The 25,270-nt window shown below is 44.7% G+C and overlaps 1 protein-coding gene across 3 annotated transcripts in view; it reads right to left on the bottom strand.

The window, feature by feature from the left end:
* The window catches only part of CAMK1D (calcium/calmodulin dependent protein kinase ID), a 206,031-nt gene that overhangs the window by 5,666 nt on the left and 175,095 nt on the right, over positions 1-25,270 (bottom strand). For all 3 annotated transcript variants that reach the window (XM_064421777.1, XM_064421779.1, XM_064421778.1), the window contains exons 6-10: positions 21,423-21,498; positions 13,195-13,307; positions 11,455-11,533; positions 2,590-2,677; positions 1,948-2,086 (exon numbers count right to left, since the gene is read on the bottom strand). In XM_064421777.1, the coding sequence (XP_064277847.1) occupies positions 1,948-2,086; positions 2,590-2,677; positions 11,455-11,533; positions 13,195-13,307; positions 21,423-21,498 (495 nt within the window). The remainder of the gene's footprint in view (positions 1-1,947; positions 2,087-2,589; positions 2,678-11,454; positions 11,534-13,194; positions 13,308-21,422; positions 21,499-25,270) is intronic.

The raw sequence follows: 25,270 nt of genomic DNA, 5'->3' as shown, positions 1-25,270 counted from the left end.
AACTGCTGAGAAATAAAGAGGTAGGAGAGAGACCTCAGAGATTTCCTTTTTCCTATCAGGAGGTACTGGGTGGAATGCATTTGATATGTCAGATCCCTCTTAACTCCTTGTATTTGCTGCTGGCTCTCCTCATTGGTTCTCTGGGGCTCCAGCATCTCCTGACTCTTTAAATTATTTTTTTGAAGAAGAAAAGCTCCTCTGCATTGTCTGCCAACCTGGACTTAACCTGGGATGCTTGGACATCTTCCAATATCTTTCTGCCTTGTATTTCTGGCATGTAAAAACTCATCCTCTCTTTACACTTCTGGTTTAATCCTTCATGTCCTGGTTGGCTTCACTACTGCAAAATATAGTTGGATTCTGCACAGGGTTCTATAGTCATTAAACAGATTTCTTTCTCTTCCCACCCTTCCTGTTCACATGTTTTAACACTTTTCAGACTACTGATTGCTATTAATTAACACCATTTGAGATTAATCAAATGGATGGATGGAGATAAATCACTCACCAGTTTAACTGCATTAATCACCCACCAGTTTGGCAGCAAAGCTGTTCTAGACCTGACTGGGGTCCAGCCTTGCCATACTGCAACAGGAACCAAAACCAGGGAATGTTTCTCCCACACAGGGGGTTTTCTACATTGCTGCATGGCCAGTGCATGGTTGGGAGTGTTTTGAGGATGGTCAGCACCACTCCTTTGCAGGTGCCAGGTATGTGCCAGGGGCACAGTGATGTTTTTCTGGCAGCAGCTGTAGGATTTGGTGCTGGGCATCACAAACGGGACTCTGGGTATGAATCCCCATCAGGCCCAGTATCCAGAGGGAAGGGGCTCTCCCCTGGCTCAGCCACAGCACAGGCTGAAAAAACATCTTGCAGAGTACCCAGAAGGCAGAATCCCCCCAGTTGGGGGGAAAACTGCACCCATGGGAGCAAGAGGAAACTGCTTTCACACAGAGCCACCAGGACAGTGGCTGGTGGAATGTCCTCATCACGGAGCAGGGGGTGGCAAGCAGGGGTGGCAGAAGCAGAGAGCAGCATTATCCAAAATCCATCCTGAGCAAGAGGTGCTTTCAGCTCCAGGATAGTGCAAGGTACAGTCTAGAAATGAGTACTTCACTCCACAGCAAAGCATTCCTTTTTAGTGTTGCACTTTAAAGTAACCCCCCCTCAACTGTAAAGTCCACATCCCTCATTTCATGATGTAAAATATCTACAGATGGACAGGAGAGAAAAAAAAATGCTCAAAAGCCAGAAAATAAGCAGGCTTCATTGCAAAGGTTGCATTTCTGTCTTCCAAATAATCCCTTTGCTGCCATGTCCCCTTCCCTGGCATTCAGAAAAAATATATATCCCAAACATCTGAGTCCAGTGGGCAGCTTGCAAATATCAATTACAGCATGAAATAAACATGGCAGAGGGCCAAGTGGTGCACAGAGTCTGAATCCTGCTCAGACAAATGAACCTCTTCGTGCAGGAGCTTAACTTGGCCTAGGAAGAGAGAAGCTGGGTCTGACTGGCAGGATCAGTCTTCTCCATGGAAATGAAAAGTAAGGTAATTTTTACAGAAAAATGCCCTATCACAATACTGTAAACTCAAACATAAACAGTTTGAGTAAACTTTTTCAAATTTCAACCAAATACAAAACTTTGTTGCTGTGGGGGTTCTGGGTCTTTTTCCCAAGCAAAAGCCCTTTTTCTCCACAAGAAACTGTGATTTTCTCTCAAAAATCACCAAGCTGAAACCCCCTTTTTTTTTAGTGCACAGACTTTTCCAATTGCAACACAATTTTTCTGGCCAGCCAAAAAACGACGACGGCCCCGTTTCAAATCCTTATTTTAACCTCCTGCTTGCGCAAAGCCGAACCTACGGGCAGCGAGGACTGCAGCCTGGGGGGACACGGGGATCCCACGGGTTTGCTCGGCTCTCCCGGGCTGCTGGCTACTCACAATCTTTCCGTGTGGCCGTGTCGGGGAGCGGCGTGGCGAGGCTGAGGGTGCTGGACACGCTGGCGCTGGCGCTGTCCAGGCTGCTGCCGAGGTGCAGCCGCCGCATGTGCCGCACCACCGCCGTGGCATTGAACGCTTGCTGCAGGGAAACAGCAAGAAGGAAATCGGGAATAACAAAAAACTGGAGGCAGAGGGGTTACTTGTGCTCTGCTGGCTGCTCAGAGTGGGGAATGAGGCTGTTATCTTTCAGGTTTTTCCTGAATTTTAAACTAGAAAGTGCATTATCAAACCTTTGCTGTCCTAGTGCTCAGCTGGGATGCAGCAGCCTACAAGAAAGTCACGTTTGACAAACCCATCCCTGCCCCAACACACATTTCTTCATGCACCTGCATGGTGCTGACCCCACTCCACCAAAAACCATGGGTGCTTTAGCTATGAGCAGCCCTGGCCCCATTTCTCACACTCTACATTTGGTACCTGGCAAACACCATCCTGTATAAGAGGCCCTGCAGGGTCATGTGTCCTAAGCCTGGACCAACCATTTTGATCACAGTTTTGGGCCAAAAAAGCACTACCCTGCCACAGGGGTGGCTGTATGGCAGAGCTGTGAGTCAGGGTCACCCCTCAGGACAGGTCACTTACTCTCCATTTGCTTTTTGCAAAGTTCTTCCTGATCTGAGCGCTGACCGACTCGTGGATGTTTTTGTTGAGTGCTGTATCTCCAGCGATCCTGAAATGGACAGAGCAGGCACACTTTAAGAGATCTTTTCCTCCCCTTATATACTCTAACTTTTTCCCCACATCTGCTCCCAGGTGTGACTGCACCTGCAGTGACAATGATTTCATTCCCAGATGGGCTCAAACTTCCCACGGCTGTCTCTGCTGGCAGCTGTGGTGGAAAATCTGGGGCAATAAAAGACACTGTAGATAAGGTTTGTAGGTCTGGCAGCTACAAAGAGGTATGGGCTGGTTTTGGTGCATGGCTGCTTTCTATCACCACTACAGCCCCAGATGAAAACATTCTACCTTTTTTTTCCCCTTTACATACGAAGATTTAACATCAGCAGGCTGAGACTACTTTTAGCCTCAGCTATGCAGAAGCATCCAGAGCCACTCCAACCTGTCTGATTTCTGTTTGCACTGGAGATTTTCCTGCCCCCCTGCAATGTACATAGTCATTCATCATGATTAATGTAGATTTACAGCAAAGCAGAGACATGGACACTCATTGAAGCAGAACAGGCTGCACAAAGAGCTTAAGCTGAGCAACACTTAACCTAAAATAATTGATGGATCTTGCATAGTTTCTTTAACAGATTAAGATATATTCAAATCTTCACTAAACTCTGTTCTTTCAAGGGGATTTTATTGATTCATTTAACTCCTCAAGGCATGAGATCTGTAGGAAGAGCAGGCACTGCAGTGAATTGATGTTGGGCCATGTGCTGGGGTAGTTAGAGCTGTCTAATGTAGGTGATGCAAGGAGGCAAAGATTGCCTTGTATGTTGTATGTGATACTTTCAGAAATTAAATTTTTTAGCCACAGTGTAGAAAAACAATGTGCATCAGCAATAAAAAAAATTTAAGAAATAAAATAATACAGCAGGACCAGAGTCTCCCAGTCTGGGGAGCTCCAACAGGTTAATCAGAAGGTCTGGGGAACTCAGCACTCATCTAGTACTTCTGCCCACCTCAGCTCGGTCAAAACAATTTTGACAAATATTTGACAAACCAGTCCCTAAAGATCTCTGAAAGATGGAGACTCCTCAGGCAACCTATTCCAGTGCCTCACTATCTCCTAGAAGACATGGAAAATAGTTTATTCCCTTTGTCTTTGAAGCATCCTTTCACATATTTGAAGCCTGTTATCATGACTTCTCTCAGTCTTCTCTTCTCTAGACTAAACAAACTGATTCTTTCACTGTTTCTTCATAACTCATGTTTTCTAATCCTCTGATCTAGTGAGCTCCTCTGGACTTTCTCCAACTAGTCCACATCTTCCTTTGAGGGCGGCACCCAAACTTGCTCTGTTTTCCAACTAAGGCAGCAGAATGGCAGCATTGCTTTGTGCTTTTAAAAGAAAAAAACTCTGCTTACATACCCCAGCCTGCTGCTTCTATTTATGTGTCCCGTGCGTTGGAGACACCCCTTTCACTTTGCCCAGATCATTCCAAACTGTTCTTCTAAGGACATGCTGCTTTTTCTGCCTTCATGTCCTTGGCACATCTAAGGAGTGCTGAGACCAGCCTTCTCCAAATTGCTGCCCACCTTCCAGCTGACTACAACCTCCCAAGATCTTCATCAGAAGAGGAGAGGAATGACTTACCCTTGGGAGGAAAGACTAAACCCTCATATCCCAAGAGTGGAGACACACCAATCCCAGCCTTTTGTAACTGAGCTCATCTCTGTAGGGTTATCCAAGAGTGCTGGAGCCAGCAGGACTGTGGGCAGGAAGGAGCAGGGCTCACCCAGCTGGGAAGGGCCCTGTCTCACTGCCATGGAGCCTCTGCCTCAAGCAGACAGAAGAGCTGGGCAAAGCACAGCTCCCAAATGGCACCTCACTTCCTCTCTTGGGTGCCCGTGCTGTGGATAAAGGGAGGTGTTTGGCTGAAAGCTGGATGATCTTCAGATCTTTCTTTAAGATGATTCCTTCTGATCACATTTCCCACTGACAGCAAGGCATTTCCCACTGGGGCCAAGTGACCAAAATATTTGTGAGGCACTAATTGGTTTATCATGTTCATTGTTCCATCCTCTGCCCTGCACAGTGAATATCTGCTCAGCACAGACCCTGATGGATCCCAAGCAGTCCATACTCCCAGACAGGCCCTAGCAGTTTCCTGGTGGGAATGCAAACTGCATGATTTGTCAGAGTCACTCCAAAATGTCATGAGCACTCAGCTCTGTCCAAGAACAGCTCCATGGTGAAGGCAGGTGCCCTCAACACACACCAGCTGGGAGCACTGGCTGTCACACTACAGATCTCAGAAGAAACTACAAGCCAAACCATCCCTTCAGTAACTGATCAAAGAGACCAAGGCAGAAAATTCACTTACACTTGCAAGGGACATTTTCCCACCAAAGCAAATGATGCATTTTGCTTTACAAACAAGCTGGTTAACAATCTCCATAAGAACAGGTCCTGTTGCCCACCTGTCAAATCTTATTTTGGAAACATAGATAGGACAAATTCTTGGGGCATGATGCCCTTGCAAGCTCTTCCAGAAGATTGTTCTTGCCAGTTTCCACAAGGATTTGAAAATATGTTTTTGTAATATGAAGCTTTTGATTGGGTGTGTAGCTCCAATAGAGGCTATTCATGATTATTACTATTATTAATTTTAGTTTAGGGATAATTTTCTGCAATGCTGGTGGTTTCAATAAGAAGCTGCTGGTTCCAATAGTTCACAAACTGCCTTCTACCACCCCTAACTCTATGTTCACTGTGCAATTCTTGTGATTCCAGGAAAAAAGTCTTGGTATTTGGGTGTTCTCCAGATAGGTAGAAGAATATTTGTTTACTTCACAGGGGGATGGAGAGACATCTTGTGAAGCCCTCAGATGCTACAGCACTGCAGCCATCCTACACCTTAGGTCTCTTCAGCAACATTAGCACCTTGCAGATGACAGTTTCTAATCAGAGCAAAATAACAGCACTGCTGGGGCTAATCTAGTGCAGCAGGAGCTGTTCAAACACGTGCTGGCATGCTGAATGGTGTGGCTCAGAATGCAGCCTCAGCTGCCAAAACTGGGACTGGGATTGTTCTCCAGGGCGCCTTTGAAGAGCTACCCTGTTAATCCTGGGATGCTGTAACATGAGCACTGTGCTTTCAGACTTTATTTTGCACTTGGAGTGGTTTGTAACTTTTATGAAATACTCATGGCATTATAGTGTTTATAGTATAGTTTTACTTCTAGGAAAACAAGAGCAATGCTATCATCCCTTCCCTGTTGGTGCTTTGCTAGAGATGTGGGGGTTTCAGGACACAGAGAGGTGGAGGTGAGCAGGGAGAAGTCACATATTTTGTACTCTCTGGTAGGTATGAAAAATGAGATGTGTTTGGGCACACAGATCTACTCTGTGGTGGCTATCATGAGCATCCTCACATCTATACCAAGTGTATTTAATAATGAACTTTAGTTCCCTTGCTGAGAAGAAAAAGAATGAAATTAATAGATACTGGTTTCAGTGTATTTATAATTTCTCTTCCACATTTCCCTAGCTCTCCAAGTCCACAGGCTATAAACCATTTCCTTTTTCCTTTTAGGACAAAAATACCTTAGTATCTTTCTTTTTTTTCTTTCTTTCTCCCTCCCTCTCTAGTACAACATATACTTTGCCTCTAGAAATCAACTCCATTTTCACAGAGAAACTGCAATCAACTTGAGCTAATCAGACTGATGCTTATCTAGTCCTGAACAATAGTTCCTGGCACTGCAGTTAACTTTGAAATTAACTATGTCAGCTCTGAAAGGTTTTTTTTTTTTTTTTTTTTACCAACTGTCTACTTAGCCTAGTAAAAGACATTGCTTCTACCTACCACACATATGCACAAAAATAAAATTAAACAAATCAGAGTAATGCATCATCTGTTATCCTGCTGCGCATCACCCGGAACCAAGCAAGGACTGATTAGTCTAAGTGAAGCCTGGATTTTCTCTCTGGATTCCCATTTTTGCAGCACCTGATAGCAGCTGCATCCTAACAATCCTTTGGGGAGCTTCATGTTGAAGCTGGTTTTACATCCAGTTGTAAATATCTGTTTCAATGCACAGAAATGGATACCAAGAGACCAAGAGAATGATGGTTCCCCATCCCAAACACATCCACTGAAGCTAAGAAGTGTATTTCTCATGAATAACCATAACAAATCTAATCCTGCACATGAGAGGAATCTAATCTAATGATCAAATATTATTTCATAGTATCTAATTTATTTTAGCTCTCTAGATGACTTCAAACTTATCACACCAATTTATCTGGCCATACCACTTCTAAGCTTTGAGAGGAACCTCCAACACAGACAAAACCAGCAAATTTCCTTTTGGACAGTTCATTAGCATGCTGCAAGCAAATGTCTCTCTCATCCTCCCTGCCCACAATGGCAGGCAGAGCCTTTCATCTACCATTATTTTCTGAACCTTCCTTCTGAAGGCAGCCAAATCAAATGCTGTGCTGGCCAAAAAGTGCTTGGAAATACTCCTGAGTATGACGACAGGAAACATGGATTTAGCTGTAATGGATAATGCTGAGGGATCATAACTCTTCTCTATGCACACACACACACATTCATGCATGTATATAAATATACACACACACTGTATCAGTGATGTTCCAAAATAAATAGAGTGCGGGGATGAACTCGATAAGAGTTTGATTTAATGTTGTAAACATCAGCAATTCCCTTCAGGAAGGCCTTTTCACACTTCAAACAATATTGTCTGAGAACTGAGCTCTTTGTAAACCATGGCCTTTCCCTGGGTGGAAATTATTATCTGGCTTGTGCTCTCTGGCACACAATAAACACTTGGAGTCATGGTCACAATTTGCAGAGGCTCATTCCTTGCCAGAGCTTTGTGATTCCTCAGTGTAGGCGTGGCTGGATGTTGGCACATCCCAAGGATCCTCTCTCCCTTTGCACAAGCAGTGGGGAAAGGCCAGGACCACGCTCCTGCCTGCAGACACTGGGTCCAACTGGTGCCACAAGCTCCTTCTCCCTTCTACAGTCTATGTATTTATAATATCTATATGGAGGCAATCAATCCATCGTCCTTTAATTTGGATGCCCCAAATTGCCTTTGATGTTGTAAGTGCCTTCAGCACGCAGCTTTAAATCACATTTAAGTTCACTTGGTTAATGCATGATGGAGTAAATAAATTCATGGCAGCCCTTCTAACTTCTGTATTGGCTTCCTAAGTGCTGGACTTTGTCCTCACCCTCTGAGCACTGATTTCTTTCCCTCTGATCCAAGCCTGGAGGCTGAATTTGGCTCTGCAGGACCTAGTTTGACCTGATGGGGAGCACATTTTGATAATCCTTGAGGATCCCTTCCACTCCAGGATATTCTATGTTTCTATGAGTCTATAGCTGGAAAAAACAGGTCCTCAGGTTTCTGCTGCTCCCCCCTAATCACTGCAGACTGAGCCACTGCCCCAAACAGGATGTGGGCTCTGACATGGCAATATATTTAATAAACTTAATTGCTGTCTTTAATATGAGCCAGGGAAACATTAAAATGTATCAAGCTGCAGCAAAATCACCCCATTCTTTTGTTACCTTCATTTTCCATGTCCTTTTTGAAAAGTCACAGTGGGAAAAGCTAAGCAGAACATTGCACCTTTGCAACACCCCATAAACAGTGCAGACCTCACTGAAAGATACATTATAAAATAAATAACTTTTCCAGTGGAAAGAATAAGTCACCTGTATATTAAACTGGAGAAATCTGAATAAATGGACACGCAGGGGTGGACTCATTATACCAACAAGTCTCACATATTGTATTGTTTCTGCTGTCACACTTCACTGCAATTATTAGCCTCCTTTTCTGCCAGCTCTGAGTTTAACATACCATCCCCCTACCAAGGCCATTTGATTATAAATAGCAAGACATCATGTAAAAGCAGGCATGTGGCGAGCAGATACACTGCAGAAAAGTGGGACATTGGGAAGAATATTGACTTTTTTTAGGGTCTGATCCTGTGCAAACATTTAGTCATGCAAATAGCTGTGTGTTCTGGAGCAGTTTCCCAAAACTCAAAGATACTATTAACCTTAAAGGCACAAATGTATTATCTTGCAAGATCCAGTTCCTGCAAGCCCTGTTTGGAAGGTTTTAATGACAACACAGAGATTAAAATAAAAAGTGTGTTTTAGAATCAGTTTGTTCTTCACAAATACTGCATATTGAAACAACAAAATCTCATGGCCAGGTAGCCATGTCATGCACAGTTAACTACTTTTACACAATAAGATTATAAAATATGTGTTAATTACTCATTGTTTGATAGATTTCTTCCTAATTTGTGAAGATGTCAATGATCTGATACTGCATAGGAGGACTTCACATGAGGCAGAAAAAGGGAAAGCTGGAAAGTGTTACTACATGGAGCCACCTCACCATACACATATTAATTATGTACCATTTGCAACAGCAACAGTGACCCAGGGAGGCCTCTGTTCTGCTGATGAAAAAAAAAGACAAACCCCAACTCTCACTCAAGTCTGGCAAAACTCCCATTAGCCTCAGTGGAATCAGGATTTCACTTCATGAGAACTCTAGGGTTCAAAGATGCTTCTTATGTTGCTTGTGCAGACAAGAAAAAATACCTTTTATGAGATGCCATCAAGGGCTGCCTGCAGTGCAAGCACTCTGCAAAGGCATGTAATTCTTGAGACCACTTCAGCCTGCTCTGATCACCTCTTCCCACTAAGCCAACAGCTTTAGGTACCTCTGTCCTGTGGTAACACACAGAGATGCTCTCTTGGCACCATGGAAGGTGATGTAGCCAGGGGGATGTGAAATCCATGCTCATCTGAAAAGGGGGTGTGGGGTCATGCAAAAGCTGTGGTAGCCTTTCTCTGCTGGCTGCACATGTGCACCCCTGTCTCCAGCTGCTGCAGCACTAAATGCAACCAGGAGAGAGAGGAACTCGGGCCTGGAGCTGCTGGAAACTTAAATACACCCAGGCTGAGAGAAGGACACAGCTGACCACTGAGACAAAGCACAGAACTCTCTTCCTCCTCCACTGAAAAAGCCTTCCCTCCCTTCCAGGAGAAGGAAAGGATGTCACTGCCACAGATGTAATAGCTAGAATGAGAAAAGAAACAGTGAAACCCTCTCTATTCCTGACATAAGGAATCTGGGTGGAAAATGCTCCTTGAGCAATGCTTTGGCAAGAGGAGATCCTACCACTACCTCCAAAATAACATCTGGGTGAGCAGCCATGATTATCCAAAAAGGCATTTATCCCTACAGGATCCAAACCCTCCAAAAAAAAAAAAATCACTGCACAGCTCTGCAGAGAGGTCCATAACTGCAGTGTCCATGTTACAGGAAGCTTTTCAGAGCAAGGGGAATGAGGCATGGAATGCTGCTCATGAGCACGCTGGGCAGGACAGAGGCAGGGCTGAAGCCATAGCTTTGGAAACTTCCATGCTTTTCCTTTTTGTCCTGTAATCCCCTGGCACACGTTGTCTCTGTGTCAAAGGGAGGTGGATTCAGGGTGTGGAGTGCCAGCACAGTGAATATTTTCAGCCTCCCTTCTGCAGTGCCATTTGCATCTCTGACATTTCAAAGGCTGACCCTGAGCTGTGCTGTGTCAGAACTTGAAGTCTTGAAAATGAACCACTGGATGGCAAAGTCAGCCTGGCAGAAGACCCCCTGCCATAGAAATGGGGAAAAACCTTTTTGGGGGGGTTGTTTTTAAATGGAAGATGGGATTCTGTGGAAAATAGTAGGAATTATGTAGCAGTCTGTGAGTTTCCATTGGCCCTCGGCCATGACATGCAAAAGAAAAAAAAACAAAACCACACAAAAAAAGGAATGAAAACACTTTTTATCATTTTGTTCCTTTCAGAGGGCCCAGAAGCTGTGTGTGTTACAAGTGCCACGTTTCTTTGTTGCACTCCAGCCACCAACACAGATGTAGCAGGGCCAGAGGCTGGATGCTTAAATTTTGTGTATCTTGGATGTCAGGCTTTGGAAAATCTGTCTCTGAGTTCTACAAATGGTCACCTCACTCTGCTGGGAGTTGCATTCTCGTTGTTTATTCTGTATTCCTAATACTGACTTGTTTAATTTCCTGAGGCTCAGGTCAGTATTATTTAGAACCAGTTTGGGATTTTTTTTCATCTCACAAAATGGGATTTCATATCTCAAATTTCCTTTTTGTTGCACAGACAATGCAAAAGGAAGTGGCATTTAGGGCAACTGTGATGGTATAAAACCAGAGTGTAATGCACACCTGGGGTGAAAACATCATGCCATTCACTCTTTTCTGCTGCAGCTATTATAACAACAAAAATAATACCTCACCTTGCTTATATAATGTCCCCTAGCCTAAGAGAGTTAGATGCAGAGCCCATGTGTGGGTGCAGCTGGTAGTGTGGGATGATGCTCTCAGTCACTCAGGGCTGGTCAAAAGCACATGAGTCACCGTTGTTCCAGCTACACAAACCTTGGGAAATGTTGATGAAGTCACTCATATGCAAAGGCACCATTTAACTTTAAGCACTTTAATCATTTTGGCACATCCCACTGCTGCACTACAGCAAACATACATAATTCAGCATTTTACTAACCCTTACACAGGTTGGTGCATGAGATTAAAGTCCATTACAGTTTTCCAGGAAAATCTGGAGGACAAAGGCAGGTGTTGTAAGAATAAAAGCACAGAGTTATGTAGTAGAGGTCAGTACAATGTGTGACAGAAAAACCACTTCCAGGAGTGTAAAAAGGTTCTCTGTGTCCTGAGGGTTCCTCAGAGCACTGAGTGCTGCTTACCAAGGGTGCCGTGCTGCTTGCTCACAGGTGTATCTTTTATTAGGGTCCTTCTCCATCAAATTCCGAATGAAGTCTTTAGCTGAAAAAAAAAAAAAAAAAAGAGAAAATTATTCAAAGCAATAGAGTTCATGCCCAGTTCTGCTGCCACATCCAACAGCACTGATCAGGTGACCAAGAGCCATCTGGCCACAGCACAAGAAAATCATTTGCCATTTATTAGTGTAGATAGGATCAAAGTGACTTAGGACCAAATCCAAGCTATTTAGTGTACCAGATAAAAGCTGAAGGCATCTACTCCTGCAGGTATATTTAGGAGTGGGATGGGTAATTCAGAGTCAGCAGTGTCCAGCCCTGGGTCCCTGGTCAGCCACGTGCTGCATCATCTCAGTGGTCTGCATGTGGCCATGTGCACTGGATGTGCTGCCCAGCTGAGGAGAGGGAGGAGGGCAGCTGCCACAGTAAGAGGAGCTGTGAGGATGTGTTGCCTATTTAAGAGGAATTCAGCAAGGCAAATGGAGTCCCTGGAGCAGGAGGCAGTGTGTTTTTAATCGACACCATAATGGAAGGAAGGGAGATTGCAGCGTGGCGTGCGCCCAGCAGCTTCAGGACAGGGCAGCTGAAGGAGCCACAGCAAAGCCAAATATGGCAGGAAAATCTTTGTGCTGATTTAGGTGATGGACTTTCCCCCATGAGACAGAAGGGTCTGCCAGCAGACCTTCATATTTTCTCTGAAAATCCTTATTAGTTTAAAAAAAACTTCTCATCACATATATTTTTGAGCAATCCATCATAATGATATCTGGACTGCAGATGTAAGCAGCATAAAATGCTGCTCTCTGTGTAGATAAGAGAATATATAATCATCTTTATAATAAAAACACTCAATTTTTATCTCCCCTGCCTCAATCAGTAGCACTAATAAATCAGAAAACTGTATTTATAGGGTTATTTTTACATGATGGAATATTCCTAGAATTCATTCTTTTTTCTGCATAAAGTAGCAGATGTTTCCCTGGGTTGGATGGAGCAAGGACACTGAGCTTGGGTGACCTCTTGGAGACTAAACTGTGTGTCAGGGACACATGCAGGTGCAAGGCTGAATATCCCCTGCTGTCATCCCTAGATACAGACCCACACTGGAGCCAGAAGCCCTTGGAACATCTGCCTGTACCACATTTGGGGTATCTGCCCCTCTGCCAGGCTGACTGGAGCAGGGGCAGGTGGGTACTATGGGTTAAATATCTCCTGCTCTGGATGGGGAACATCCACCCACATGGTCAGTCCTTCCAGTTTGTGGATCTGCTCACCTGCCTCATTTGAAAGCCATTAGTTTCTTGGTTTTTTGCTGCACAGACTGAGGACTTGCTTTGAAGCTGCAGGGAAGAGTCAGCAACAGAGCCAAACTCGTTTGCCACCTTATTATTAATGACACATTAACAATCTGCTTTTCATTAGGACACAATGGAGAAATTAAGCTGCTTTTTCTTCCTGGGACAGTCTTCTGCCATCTTTATCTGCTGTTTGAGCTATGTTTTAGTGCTTTTTGTGTGACTGACAGACCTAATTTGTCTGCTGCAGAAACAAACTCCCATGACTATTTGAGCCAAAAGAAATGCACCTTCCCACTGGTGTTCAGTTAAAAGGATGATGGGGGGTGCAATTTCATGTCCAGGGGGGAGGCAGGCAATAGGCACAGGTGCATGCATGGTTGTTGCAATTTAAAGAGCAGCAGCTGCTTACCAGACTCGGAGATGTCGTCCCAGTATGGAGAGTCAAACTCATACTCTGCCTTAAGGATCTGCTCAAAGAGCTTGGAGTCGTTCTCATCATAGAAAGGAGGATACCCACAGAGCCTGGTGGAGAACAAGAAAAGAGAGAGGTGACCACTGGACCCATCTCTGTCCAGAAGGTAAGAAGGAGGGAGGGAGAAGGAGAAACTCTCAGTTAAGGCTTGCCCCAGTAAGTTTTCAAGCAAGCAAGTGCTGCCATGAGAGAAGTTTCTTCAGGGACATGTAAAGCCACTTCTGGAGATTGGCACTGCCCTGGACAAAGTGGAATTCTGCCTGGAAACCTGGTGCTGTTGGCCCCATGCTGTCTCATGCAGATATCCTGGCCTCTCTCTGCATGTTTTGAGTGTTTAACCAGAGGAACAGTTTTATTACACAGACATGACCCCTGCCATCCTCTCCTGTGCAAGTGCTAAGAGGAGATTTCATGAGCTGAACCCTACATCCACAAAGCATCAGTCCCTCTAATCCCTCAGCACATGCAGAAGACCTGGGGCAGAGCAGGACAAGGAGCCCTGCAGAGCTTTCAGGCACAGGGCACAAAGCATCTGCAGGATGTGGGGGGCTCTGTGTCCCCAGGCACAGTGAGGAGGATGCCCAGGAGCCCATCCACCTCTGCAGCAGAGCTTGCAAGGGCTGCACGTGGACCTGCTGCTGCTGCAGGCACAGGGAGAGCCTCACTCTGCAAGTGATTTTGCTGACCACATCCAACTGCCTGCCTTGCCTGAGGCTGACAACAGTCCTGTCCTGGTTCTCAGTGTTTATAGTCAGACTTCTCAGAAAACCTAGCCCCCACAAAAAAAACAAGAAAAAAAAAAAAAAAAAGAAAACCAAGAAAGCCAAGCAGGACATTGAACATTATTTGAGCTAATTTGAGCTAATGCATTCAGGGTGCACCCTCCCAGTGCTGCAGAACAGGACAGCCATGATGCTGAGGTATGGCTGGATGTGGGAAAAGCACAGCATTAAGGAAGTGCAGTGATAAAACTCGTGTGTCAGAGATCCCTCACACCCAGCTTGTGCTGCAGGGAGTATTCTGCCCCACTCTGCACACACATGCCAGCAGAGACAACCCCTCTTCAAGTTTTAACACCAATGTTGCAAAGTGCCAGATTTACCTCTGAGGCTGGCCCAAGGTTTTAGCAAACCCACCCAGCTCACAGCTGAAGAGCCCTTCCTGCCTCTCTGTAGAGATGATACCTTTTTTCCACTTGTTGCTGGTCTGTAGTTTAAATCATTCTTCCAAATACTTTGCTGGTATTGAAATGATGTTTTTCCTACAGTTTTTTTAAACTTTGAGTCAATAACCTCAATAAAGCATTTAATTGGAGAGAGCCAGCCATTACAAACAGACTGTAGATCTAGCTCAGAAACAGCAGCAGAGCAAGGGGGGGAAACTGCAAGAAATGAAATACTTGAGTTATTTATAACCCAAAGCCAGCCGGCTGCCCTGGAGGTTATTTGAACCAACTCAACACTTGAGGGTGAAAGGAGCAATGTTTTGTTAGCTCTGAAGAGCCAGTGTGCTCGATAAATAATTTAAATACTGAGATGTTGATCTGCGTCACAGCCACACTGACCCGGGAGAACTCCACTGGAATTTGCAGCGTGATGATGAACCCACTGTGGTTCAGCTGAGCCAGAAATCTCTTTTATCTCAGAGAGCAGATGAGCCAGTCCTCGTTTGTGTCCCACTGGATGACTGCCATTATCAAACCAGATAGATAAACTCATGCCACACAAGTGTGTATGTCCAGAGCAGGGGTGCACCTACTTAAGGGCACATGCTGGAGCCTGGGGCTGGGTGCTCCTGTTGGAAACCCCGTGGTGCAGGTGGTGAAAGACAAGGGTCCCTAAAAATGCTGAATTTAGCAAATGCCAAAAAGCCACTATGCACACAGACAACAGAGGAAAAACATCTGGGGGCTTAATGAAGAGACTGGATCCTCAATCAGTGTCCAGCTCTACTGGTATCTGTGAAGAGCTTATAAATTACTTGTTTTAGTGTAATAATTATCAGTGCTCACGTCCCACAGTCTTGGGGTGGGATGCACATGAACTGATTTTCTCCTTCCTCCTCCAGCCCTCAAGATTTTGGGTGCTTTACTGAGGGGAAATGATGGAGCTGACAACACCAGCACTGCAACTGGTAGGATGAGCACTGGGGCAGAGATACCCAGGTTGGAAAAAAAGAAAAGAGAAAAAATGAAAACAAAAGAAAAAAGAAAGAAAAAAGATCCACTTGAAGCCATTGCTCTGTCCCCTCCTCCCTGTGAGACTCAAGGGGCTGCATTTAAGAAGCCTGACAGCCCTTCATTAATTTCCTGCCTTCCTCAGCACTTTCCTTAGACAAACCCCAAGTGCTCTGATAAAGCATTTGAAGGCAAGCAGACAGTGCTGTGCATGCTGAGGCACTGGCAGGCTGCTCTGGAGAGAGCAATAACTCTCTTCAAATGTGCACTGTACTAATTACCTTGGCAAAGGTACAAGTTAGGACTGCTGTGATTTATGCACACTTGTGGCAGCAAAAGGCAGGAGCACACTGCTAAGCAGCACAGAGCTGGAGGGCAACAACCCTGCAAGAGGGGAGCAGAGATTTGAGTCCCAGCAAGAAGCCCAGCCTCTCCAGAGCCTTTCAGTCCAGCTTTTCTACATAGCTGGAGTATCTACACGTCTGGGGAATCAGCCTCTGTGTCCAGGAGGTCACTGCAGCCCATGCTGATGCAGAAGGACAGACAGAGTTATGTAGGAGGACACCAGAACTGCCACGAGCTGGGCACAGGGCAGAAAACATCTTCTTTTGGCACAGCTTTTCCCTTGCTAGGAAGAGGCTGAGAAGGATTCATTGCTACTACAGGTCATGGGCAGGGAAATCCCCCCAGATCAGCCCTTGCCTGAGAGCTGAGTGAGCCCAGGGGCTGATCCTGGCTTGGCCAGGGATGGGATGAACCTCCTACAAAGGGGATGCAAGGATGTTCCTCTGGGTGGCAAATCAATGAGGACCTGCACCAGAAAGCAGGTGAGAAGGGAGAAAGCCCTGCAGGTCAGAAGAGGTGGCATGTGGGAGGGGAACATTGGGGCACCCTGGCACAGGATGGGTTAGAGCCAAAATACAGGGATTTTATGTACAGCCTTGCTGTCCTTTCCCTTAAAAACAGAGCTTAGGAAGACATGGCAGTTTTAATGTTACTTAAGGTTTAACATTACTGGCTTTGCAGAAGGGATGGGAAAGCCCCAGCAAAGCAGCCTATCTTGCAGTTTATGGCTGGAGGAAATCTTGCTGGACTTCCAGCAACTGGGACACTTTCCAAAGTCCATAATGAGTTTTTTTTTGTTAATTCTTACAGAATCAAAATCCCACCGACCTCATTTCCATCTGCTGGGACATTTCTGTGTGAAAAAAATGACCTCACTATCAGAGGTTCTGTTGTTTTCCTTTAGATATGCAGAAATGCAAAAATAACCCCTCTGTCTTCAATGTGAAAAACTCCTGCACTGTCCTGGGGGAGTTTCAGGCAGCTATTAGTTGTCATCATTTTCTTGAAGTTTCACCAAATAAAAGCTTTTCAGAATTATTTAGCAACCTTATCACATAAGCAACAGATTTTTCCCTAAACTCTTATTCCCAGTCTTGCCTTAAAAATAATGGGATGCAGACAAGAAAAACACAGGTGGATGTACAAGAGAAAGATATTGCCAGAATTCATTTCTAAAAGTGATCCTGAGAGGACAAGAGGAATAGCAGGAACATTTACCAGGCAGAGAAAGCAAGCTCCCATTACTTACTGGGGTGATACTAAAGGCTAAATAACTCATGCACATGGTCAGTGTCCAGTCTGGAACACAAGAGGCCCAATGGTTAGTTTTACAAACAATTTCATAGTTAGATTAGAACAAAGAATTAATTAGCTGCTCAAAGACCTGAGATCTATGGTGCTATTTACAAGTGCTAGATCCAAGTGCTATTTACAGGGATAAATACATGTATTTCTTCTGTGTATTTTGGGAACAGTCCCTCATATTGGCTGACACTGGTGCCCCCACAAAGCTGTGGACAAGGACATGTCAGCATAGGGGATCACAGACAAATTAAGAAGCAAGCAATGAGGAACAAGCATTTGGGGTTCTTTCCCAATGTTAGCTGAGATTTCCTGAGCAACCCAAAATGCCTGCGTCCTCTGCCACCACTGTTTCTCCTTCCAGTGCTGAACAAGTAACTTATTCCTCACTTTTTTGCTTAGGCTTGTGTGTGATGCAAAGCAGGAAAGATGACTGACCACTTTTTCCCAGTGGATGACTCCTAGGGTGATGGTGGAAACTTCTTTTGGCATAATATACTTTGCACTGTCCCTGGTTAATCCTTCCATACAAACACCACTGATGATTCATGCACATCTACTTGAGAATCAAAAGCAGCTCAGCAGCAAAGTGTGAAAGTTTGATCCAAGATTTATCTCCAGATAGGTAATTGTTTATAAACAATAACAAACTAGTGACTCTCTGTCCAAACAGTGAAGGGAAACAGAAGAAAATTCAAGGCAAAATGTGTTTGACCTATTGCAGAAGACTATGAATAACCAGGGGCTGAGGCAGAGCATTCTGTGCCGCCAGGTTCTTTTCCAGCTTCAAAACATGATTTTCTATTTTTTGCATAAATTAACCTAATCTTCTCTATATAAGGTATGCATGTGATCAGTATTTTTGTTCCCCAAGCTTTTATAATCCCTTATCTGACCCAGAAAGGCCCCAAATCCAGCTGCTGGGAATCCAGTGAAGTTTCTTGCTCTTCTTATGCTTTATATCTTAAAGTTGGAAACATTATCAAAACTACCTTGTGATAAGTGGAAGGCTGAGCCCAACAGTGAGGCTGTTTCAAATAGAGACATACTGAAACTGGAATAACAGGAAATTTCAGGCTCTAAAATTAGTTTTTGTGAATAATGACTTCTCATGCAAAACAGGTTTTGATAAAAACTCCACTGGTGGGGCCTCTGCAATCTGGCTGTCATTAAGGAGAAGCATTAGAGACTGGCACTGAAACAGAAATATTCTGTCCCAAGACATCCTTGCAGATCACGGAAACAAATATTTCTCTACAGCATCAGTGCCACAGAAACAGTTTGTTCTTCCAGTGTCATTAACTGAGGGCTCTCAAGTGAGACTGAGCTCGGGTCTGGAGGCACTCAAACCACTTGCAGTAATATTAGCTCAAAGCATCTTTAATTTATGCCTGACTTCTGTGTTGGTTTCCTTTGAGTTTCCATCTTCTTAAATGACAACAGTCTGGTCAGAGTGGCAGTGAGGATCTGTGGGAGAGGTGAGGAGATGAAGCAGGAGGTTGTGCTTGGATTGCCATGTGCAAAAATGCATCTCCAGCTGGTTTAGGCATGTGCAAGTAGCTCCAGCTGCGCTGATTGTGGAGCTGGAAATGGCATGTCCGAATGGGTGCAGCTACATATTGGAGCTAATAAATCCTGCTCAGGGCAGGTTTGACTCCCAGCATTTCACCAGGTCCTTGTGCTGCTGCTCCTTGTGGCATTTCAGTGCCATGTCACACTGGGAGCCCCTGCTGGCACTGCTACCTCTGGTGGCACTGCTGAGTCCACAACTGGCTGTATCAGAGACCCCACCAGGGATAATTCCCTCCAGCTGAGGGAAGGACCCTCCTCCTCCCTCTCTTTTTACTGTATTCCAGACATTCACTTTCTCAAGAGGCCACATCTGCAACTTCTGGCTATTCCTGGAAGCAAGGATGAGATCCAGACCAGGCCCAGGACACGTGAGGTGTGGGCTGGGTTTCTCAGATCACATTGCACTCAGCAGAGATGGAGTCAGGGGAGGCTGGAGAGTGGTGTAAATGTACCACAGAGCAGATGAATCCACACTGTGGGAGCAGGGCTCTGGGCAGGGAGCAGGGTGTGATCCAGTCACCCCAGCAAGAGCATCTGGTGCTATTTGACATGGTCCATGGTCTCGGCCTTGGATCCATCTGCCTCTCTACATGGAAGGTCTCTGCAGTGTGTTACACTTTCCAAATCCATGTGGCTGCCCTGGACCCCCCAGATTGGCACTAAATGTGCAAGTTTAGGCAATTGAACAGCCCACCCTGGTGAAATGGCTGCTTGCATGCACTCAGGCTGGGCTGAGGTGCCCAGCGGCTCTGAAGTGCACAGGGCCCCTGATGCCATGGGCTGTGGGGGCTAACCAAAGGGAGCCCAGGAGTGCTGCTGACTGCTACAGGAGCTGAAGGATGTGGCTTACACATTGAAAGAGCTGGTTTGGTCTCAGACCCAATCCCACCCAAGCTGTAACAATCTGGCAAACACATTAACAGGCTCCTTCTACAGCAATGTGTTATTGCCACTTATTTGGGCTGTACAAAACACAAATCAAGACCTTATTACCTGAAGCACAGAAACCCTGAAAAGGTTTCCTTGTCCTGCAAACAGGAATTCATAGAAGCTCATTCTTACTGAGATGATTTAAGCCTTCTGGGCTGGGAATTCCCTGTGTAGTGAATAGGGAATTTAAACTTGAGGAGTGTGCATGCCTTGCCCAACAAGCTGAGCACATGCTGATTTGGAAAACAGAGCAGGAAACAGGGCTGAAACTTGCAGAAAGAGCAGCCTTGCTTAGGAAGGGGGAAAGATTATGGAGGGGATTAAAATCTTCCACCTGTTGAAGAAGTATTTATAAAGTGGGTGTGGAGGACACATTTAGCTTAGCACTGTCTCACCCCTGTTCCCCAGCAAGACCTGTGAAAGCCACAAGTGAAACAAGACCACAGGTCTGCCAGCACAAAAGACTTTGGTGCATGAGCCATGGACACATGGGACTGATAACCTGGAGGAAAGCAGAGCCAGGTTTACCTCCCAGCCCCTCCCCTGGGCTGCCCGATGGACACACATTTTCATGGTGGATATTTGGCAATAAACTGAACCCAGGCAGCAGCTGAGCTTGAATGTGAGGCAGAGTAGTGCATCTCCCACCTGCATCCTCTTTTTCCCATTCTCTGAAACTGGTACTCTCTTAAGTCCTAAAAGAGCATCAGAAAAGGCTCCAGCTGTGTCCTGCCATGGCTGGCAAGGACTGACAATGTCAAAAATCTCAACCCTTAGGACTTCCATGAGCAGATTTGCTTGTGAAAAAGGTAACTTTGAGTCAGCACACATCATCCTCATCTAAATGAGCACTAAGGAATGGTTTGTAAGGCAGCCTTCAAGGTATTTTGGCATGTCTGTGCTCTTCCTCACTGCTGTAGTTGGTCCCAGTGGGCTTTGAACCAAAGTCAGAATCAGCACTGTTGATTTTTACTTTGTTTAGCAAAAGCTTTTTGCATCCTGCTATTGATGGCAGCTCCAAGAGAAATCCATTCCCATGTAAGTTTTGTACTTAACAAGTTTTCAAAATAGACAGTCATAAAACTAATGTTTTCAAGCAGGATTTTGGTTTAAGTAAATAAACACACATGCAATAAACCAAGCTGCCTTCCTATACTACTTAATATAAAACCTCCCTGTTTGGGGTAGCATATAAATTATGCAAATGTAATGCAAATGTAAAGAATGAACATTGCACAGAGTGGATAGCACAGCAATGAGGTATGTCCTGGCAAAAATAGTTCTACAGCACCATCAAAAAGTTATTCATGTTGACAAGCCATGAAATGTCTGCATAAGGAAAAGGGGAACAAAGTAGGAATGCTTTAATGCTGTGCCTCGTTGGAGCTGCTTTTTTCTTCAGCCTTGTATAACAGTTGTGACAGTTGTGTAAAAGGGAAAAGTAAAAAAATAAAGCAGTGGTAACGCTGTCAGGAAAAGACATTTGTTCTGTGGCAGCTCAGTGGACACAGCCAGATTTGTTTCTTCTCAAAGCCAGTCTGAGCAGGGGACAACAATAACTTCAATAATGTCACAAGCTGGACAAGCCCACACTGCTGCACACACTCTAGTTCTGGTGGGACCAAGGATTTTGACAGCTGAAGGGTACTAGCCCATTTCCTACCACTTTTGCTCAAATTTCAGCCTTTATGCAATGGGGGGCATCCAGGGTACACACTACCCTGCATCACAAGTGTCAGGGGTTAGTTATTTTGGCCCAGGCTAAGCAGGTAACTCCATGGTGGGAGAGCAAGGTGCAGGTCCCAGAGGTGCCAGCACTGGGAACTCAAGAGGTACTCACAGGATGTAGGCGATGACCCCGATGGACCAGCAGTCCACGGCTTTGCTGTAGGGCTTCTGGGCCAGCACTTCAGGAGCTGAAAATAAAAAGCCAAACAAGCACGTGTTATAAGTCCAGACATTTGAATATGGTCAAAAGGTAGGACTCTGAAAGTTGAATCTCCCAAGACCTTGTTTTGCTCTCCACATATAACTGTTGTGTTTGTAAATGTGTCCTGAGGTTTTTGAAGGTCATATTCTCACAAGAAAGGATGACTCCCAAAGTAGGACAAATTCACAATTTTTTTTTTGTCTCCAGGCACAGAAAACAAAACAAAGCACAGAAAAATGCGTGAGAGGCAGAGGGCCATCACCTCCCTGTTTAGGAGGAAAATGAGGCCAAGCTTTGCAGGGGTGCAGAGATTCTCCCTGACAGCATCACAGCTCGGTGCTGCCAGAGAGGGGAGTTCCAGAGGCAGCTCAGAAAGGGCAGCGAGTCAGGGAGGAGATAAGCTGCATCTGCAGGAGAGGAAGGAGACAGCCACCACTTCTTCCAGCAGCTGCCTCCCAAAGCCTGCTGGATGTCAGAGTCAGAGGGAGTCATTTGTCCTTCTGCCTCTGGGAGCACAGACACCTCAGAGGGGAAGAGGAAAAGCTGCAGGAATTGGACATGTGCACAAAAGAACTGAGCCTCTTGCCTCTATACAGCCACCAAAGTCTGAATTTTGCTAGAAGCAAGAGCCTGGGAATTTATTTAAACTCCCTGTGGATCTGCTTTACTATCTTATACTACTGAGACTAAAAAATGTGTATTTTTGTCTGGAATCCTTAAGTATTATGTTTTCCCTGTTGAGACCTTGCAGTGCAAATGTTTAAACTTAAATTTTAAACCCCAGTGACCCTAATATTTTTCATGTAAAGACGCTTTTGCCTTTTGCAAAACAAAACATCCACAATAATGCAAAAAATCACTAGTTGTGGCATTCCTAATGCAGACTTGCTATACTAGGTTTTAAAAAGTACAATATTTCCTTTGAGTAATTTGGAGTTCAAATGCTGGAAAAAAGTAATGAAGTGACAAATCTCAACAAAAATATTTCTTGGGAGTCACACCTTCCTCTGCTAGGAGTCTTTCCAGCACCAAAGCACTTAGTGAAGAAGAGCAAAAAAACAAATTGTGAAACACAGACATATATTAAAACTTGAGCCTCATATTTGTTAGCTACCTATCCTCTGTTGTACTGGTAGGACTCTTTGAAGACTTGTCTTCTTAATCCAGACAAACCAACAAAAAACCCAAGGTCAATACTGCCAGCAAGGTATGGAACAAGAAGAGATAATGAGAATCAAAAAAGATTTTTCAGTGCTTTGGCAAGAGGGCTCATAGAGGGAACTGAAGGAAGAGAGTGCATGAGGCAGGTGAGGGCATCTGCATTTCCACAGGCAGAACAATGATGGAAAGGGTCAAATTTCACCAGGGACTTGTTGCAGAACTGAAGAAAATTCAGGGGAATGTGGGTAAAATTATAGGTGCCAACCACATTATGAAGACTCTTAAAGATTGGGATATGTCCCAGTCTGCAGCACAGGTTAAATACTACTCCAATTTTCAAGTCATTCAGCAAATTGGGACCACTATATGTGAATTGGAAATTGGGACCACTGCATAAGAAATGAGACAGAACAAAACAGAAAACTATCCCTTGTAATCAAATTTTGTGACAAAATATGAGGAAGAAGGGAGTTAATGCTCTCCTGTCTTTATGTGCTTAGATGTCTTCCGACTCTCCAGTCCTTTCAAATTCCCAGTATTGTATTCACATTCTCTTCTACCTCTGACTGTCTGTGCCTGTTTACATAACTTTCAAGACTGGTAAACATTACACACCTCATAGCTCCTAAAGAAAATATTATGCAAATGGCTGCTGAGGAGCAGTGAGCTCCTGACATTACACAGATATGCCACATTAACATAACAGAAAACAATTCTGAGATGAGGGGATGTGAGCTATATAAAGATTTTCCCTCTTAAAACATCAAAGCTCTGCTGGGGCATTTCTCTCTGTTTTAAAGGAGTAAAGAGCACTGATAGCTGCTGCTGTGGATGGCAGCTCTGAAACAGGTAAGAACAATACAGGGTAAGCATTAATGAAGAAAGGTAGGAGGTTTAAATACTTCTTTTAAGGTCAAATGGCTGCTTTTGGTTTTTGTTCCAATGAGCAGACATGCAGCAGGAACAGGAGGACATAGCTCAGCATCTTCTGTCTCTGATATACGGAAAAATGGAAATATTTAATGAGCTGAAATACAAGTCAGAGAAGCTCTCAGGAATGAAGGCAGATCAGTGCCAAGAGGCAAAAGCAGGAGACACAACGAAAAACATCCAGGAGCTGACAGCATTAAAGGATCAACACAGACAGCTGGGGAGACAAAACAGCAGAAAGGAGAAGGGGAAAGCCAAATCTCCCATTTCTGGAGCTGGGGAAATGCCAGCTGAGCACAGCTTCCACTGTCACACATCCCCAGGGAATCACTCTGGGCTCAAACCACAAACAGCAGTCACCTATCGTATGCAGGGAGCCCCCAGTGCTGGGAATAATGTGCTCTGATTCCATGATTCAGAATACTGAACAATTGCTTTATTAACACTATACTATATTACATGAATACTATATTATAACTATACTAAAGAGATACTATACTATACTAAAGATACTGAAGAAAAACCTGTGACTGCCTGAGACAGTCAGGACACAACTTTGACCCAACCGGCCAAGGAAACAAAACAATCCTCAGCAGAATCCAACTGACAAATCACTTTGGGTAAACAATCTCCATAACACATTCCACAGGTGCAAAACTACAGGAGTGGAGAATAGAGATAAGAATTGTTTTCTCTTTTTCTCTCTGTGCTTCTCACTGCCTTCTCGGGAAAAATCCTTGGGAAGTTGTGCCTGCTGCTCTCTGTGAAGAGAGCTGTGGCCACAGTCACCCAGACAGGGAAACCAAGGGAGCAAACCCAGACCCTTCCTTCACATCCAGGAAGGTGTTTCAGGCCAAATCAGCATTGCCACAGTGCCAGGCTCATTCCACCTTCAGGTACATGAAGGTGTGCTTCCCCAGATGATCCTGCTGTCTTACAGTTAGCTTCTTTTTGGCTGATTTATATTTTGCTTTTAATAAGACAAAAAAATAAAATCACAGGTTTGTTTCAAATGGAGGTTTTAAGAAAAGGTGCAGATCAGAACATTTGGAACTCTTCCAGAACACTATGCCATTACCCTCAGAGAGCACAACTATGCTAAAAAGCCCCTGAAAAATGCAGCTGCTGGACGCCAAAAACTGCAATCCATGTTCCTGCAAAGAGCTCAGGTGATGGGGATTGCTCTGATGCTTTAAGCCTGTTGATCACAGTGTACAAGTCATGGGGGTGCCTGTTCTTCACAACAGTCTGCACTGCACAGGAAGGGCCAACCCAGCCCTTTCCTGAAGTGAAAACCTACAAAGTACTCTCCTCACAGTGCAAACAGGCTGAGATGCACATGAAGCAGCTTCACCACAAGACCAGAGTCTTTCTTCCATTGAATCCTGGGGTGAAAGCAACTTCTTTCCGTTTTTTTCACACATTCCTCCATGTTCATGTTGTTCTGGTCAGCCAAGACTCTGAAGTTTGAGGCTTTTTGAGAAGGACAGCAGGGTTTCAGTGCAGTATTGCTGACTTTCTGTGCTCCTGTTATTCTTATTTCATGTTGCTGAATCAGATTTAGATATCTGCCATGGGTAATAATGCAGTTTGTGCTCAGCAGAGGGTAACACAAGTCTTTGTCAGGATTTGGCAAGAGAAATTGCTCTGTCACGTGCTTCTGCCTG

Source organism: Passer domesticus, chromosome 5 (assembly GCF_036417665.1).
Source record: "Passer domesticus isolate bPasDom1 chromosome 5, bPasDom1.hap1, whole genome shotgun sequence".
Lineage (NCBI taxonomy): Eukaryota > Metazoa > Chordata > Aves > Passeriformes > Passeridae > Passer > Passer domesticus.
This window is presented reverse-complemented; position numbering and strand designations above follow the sequence as displayed.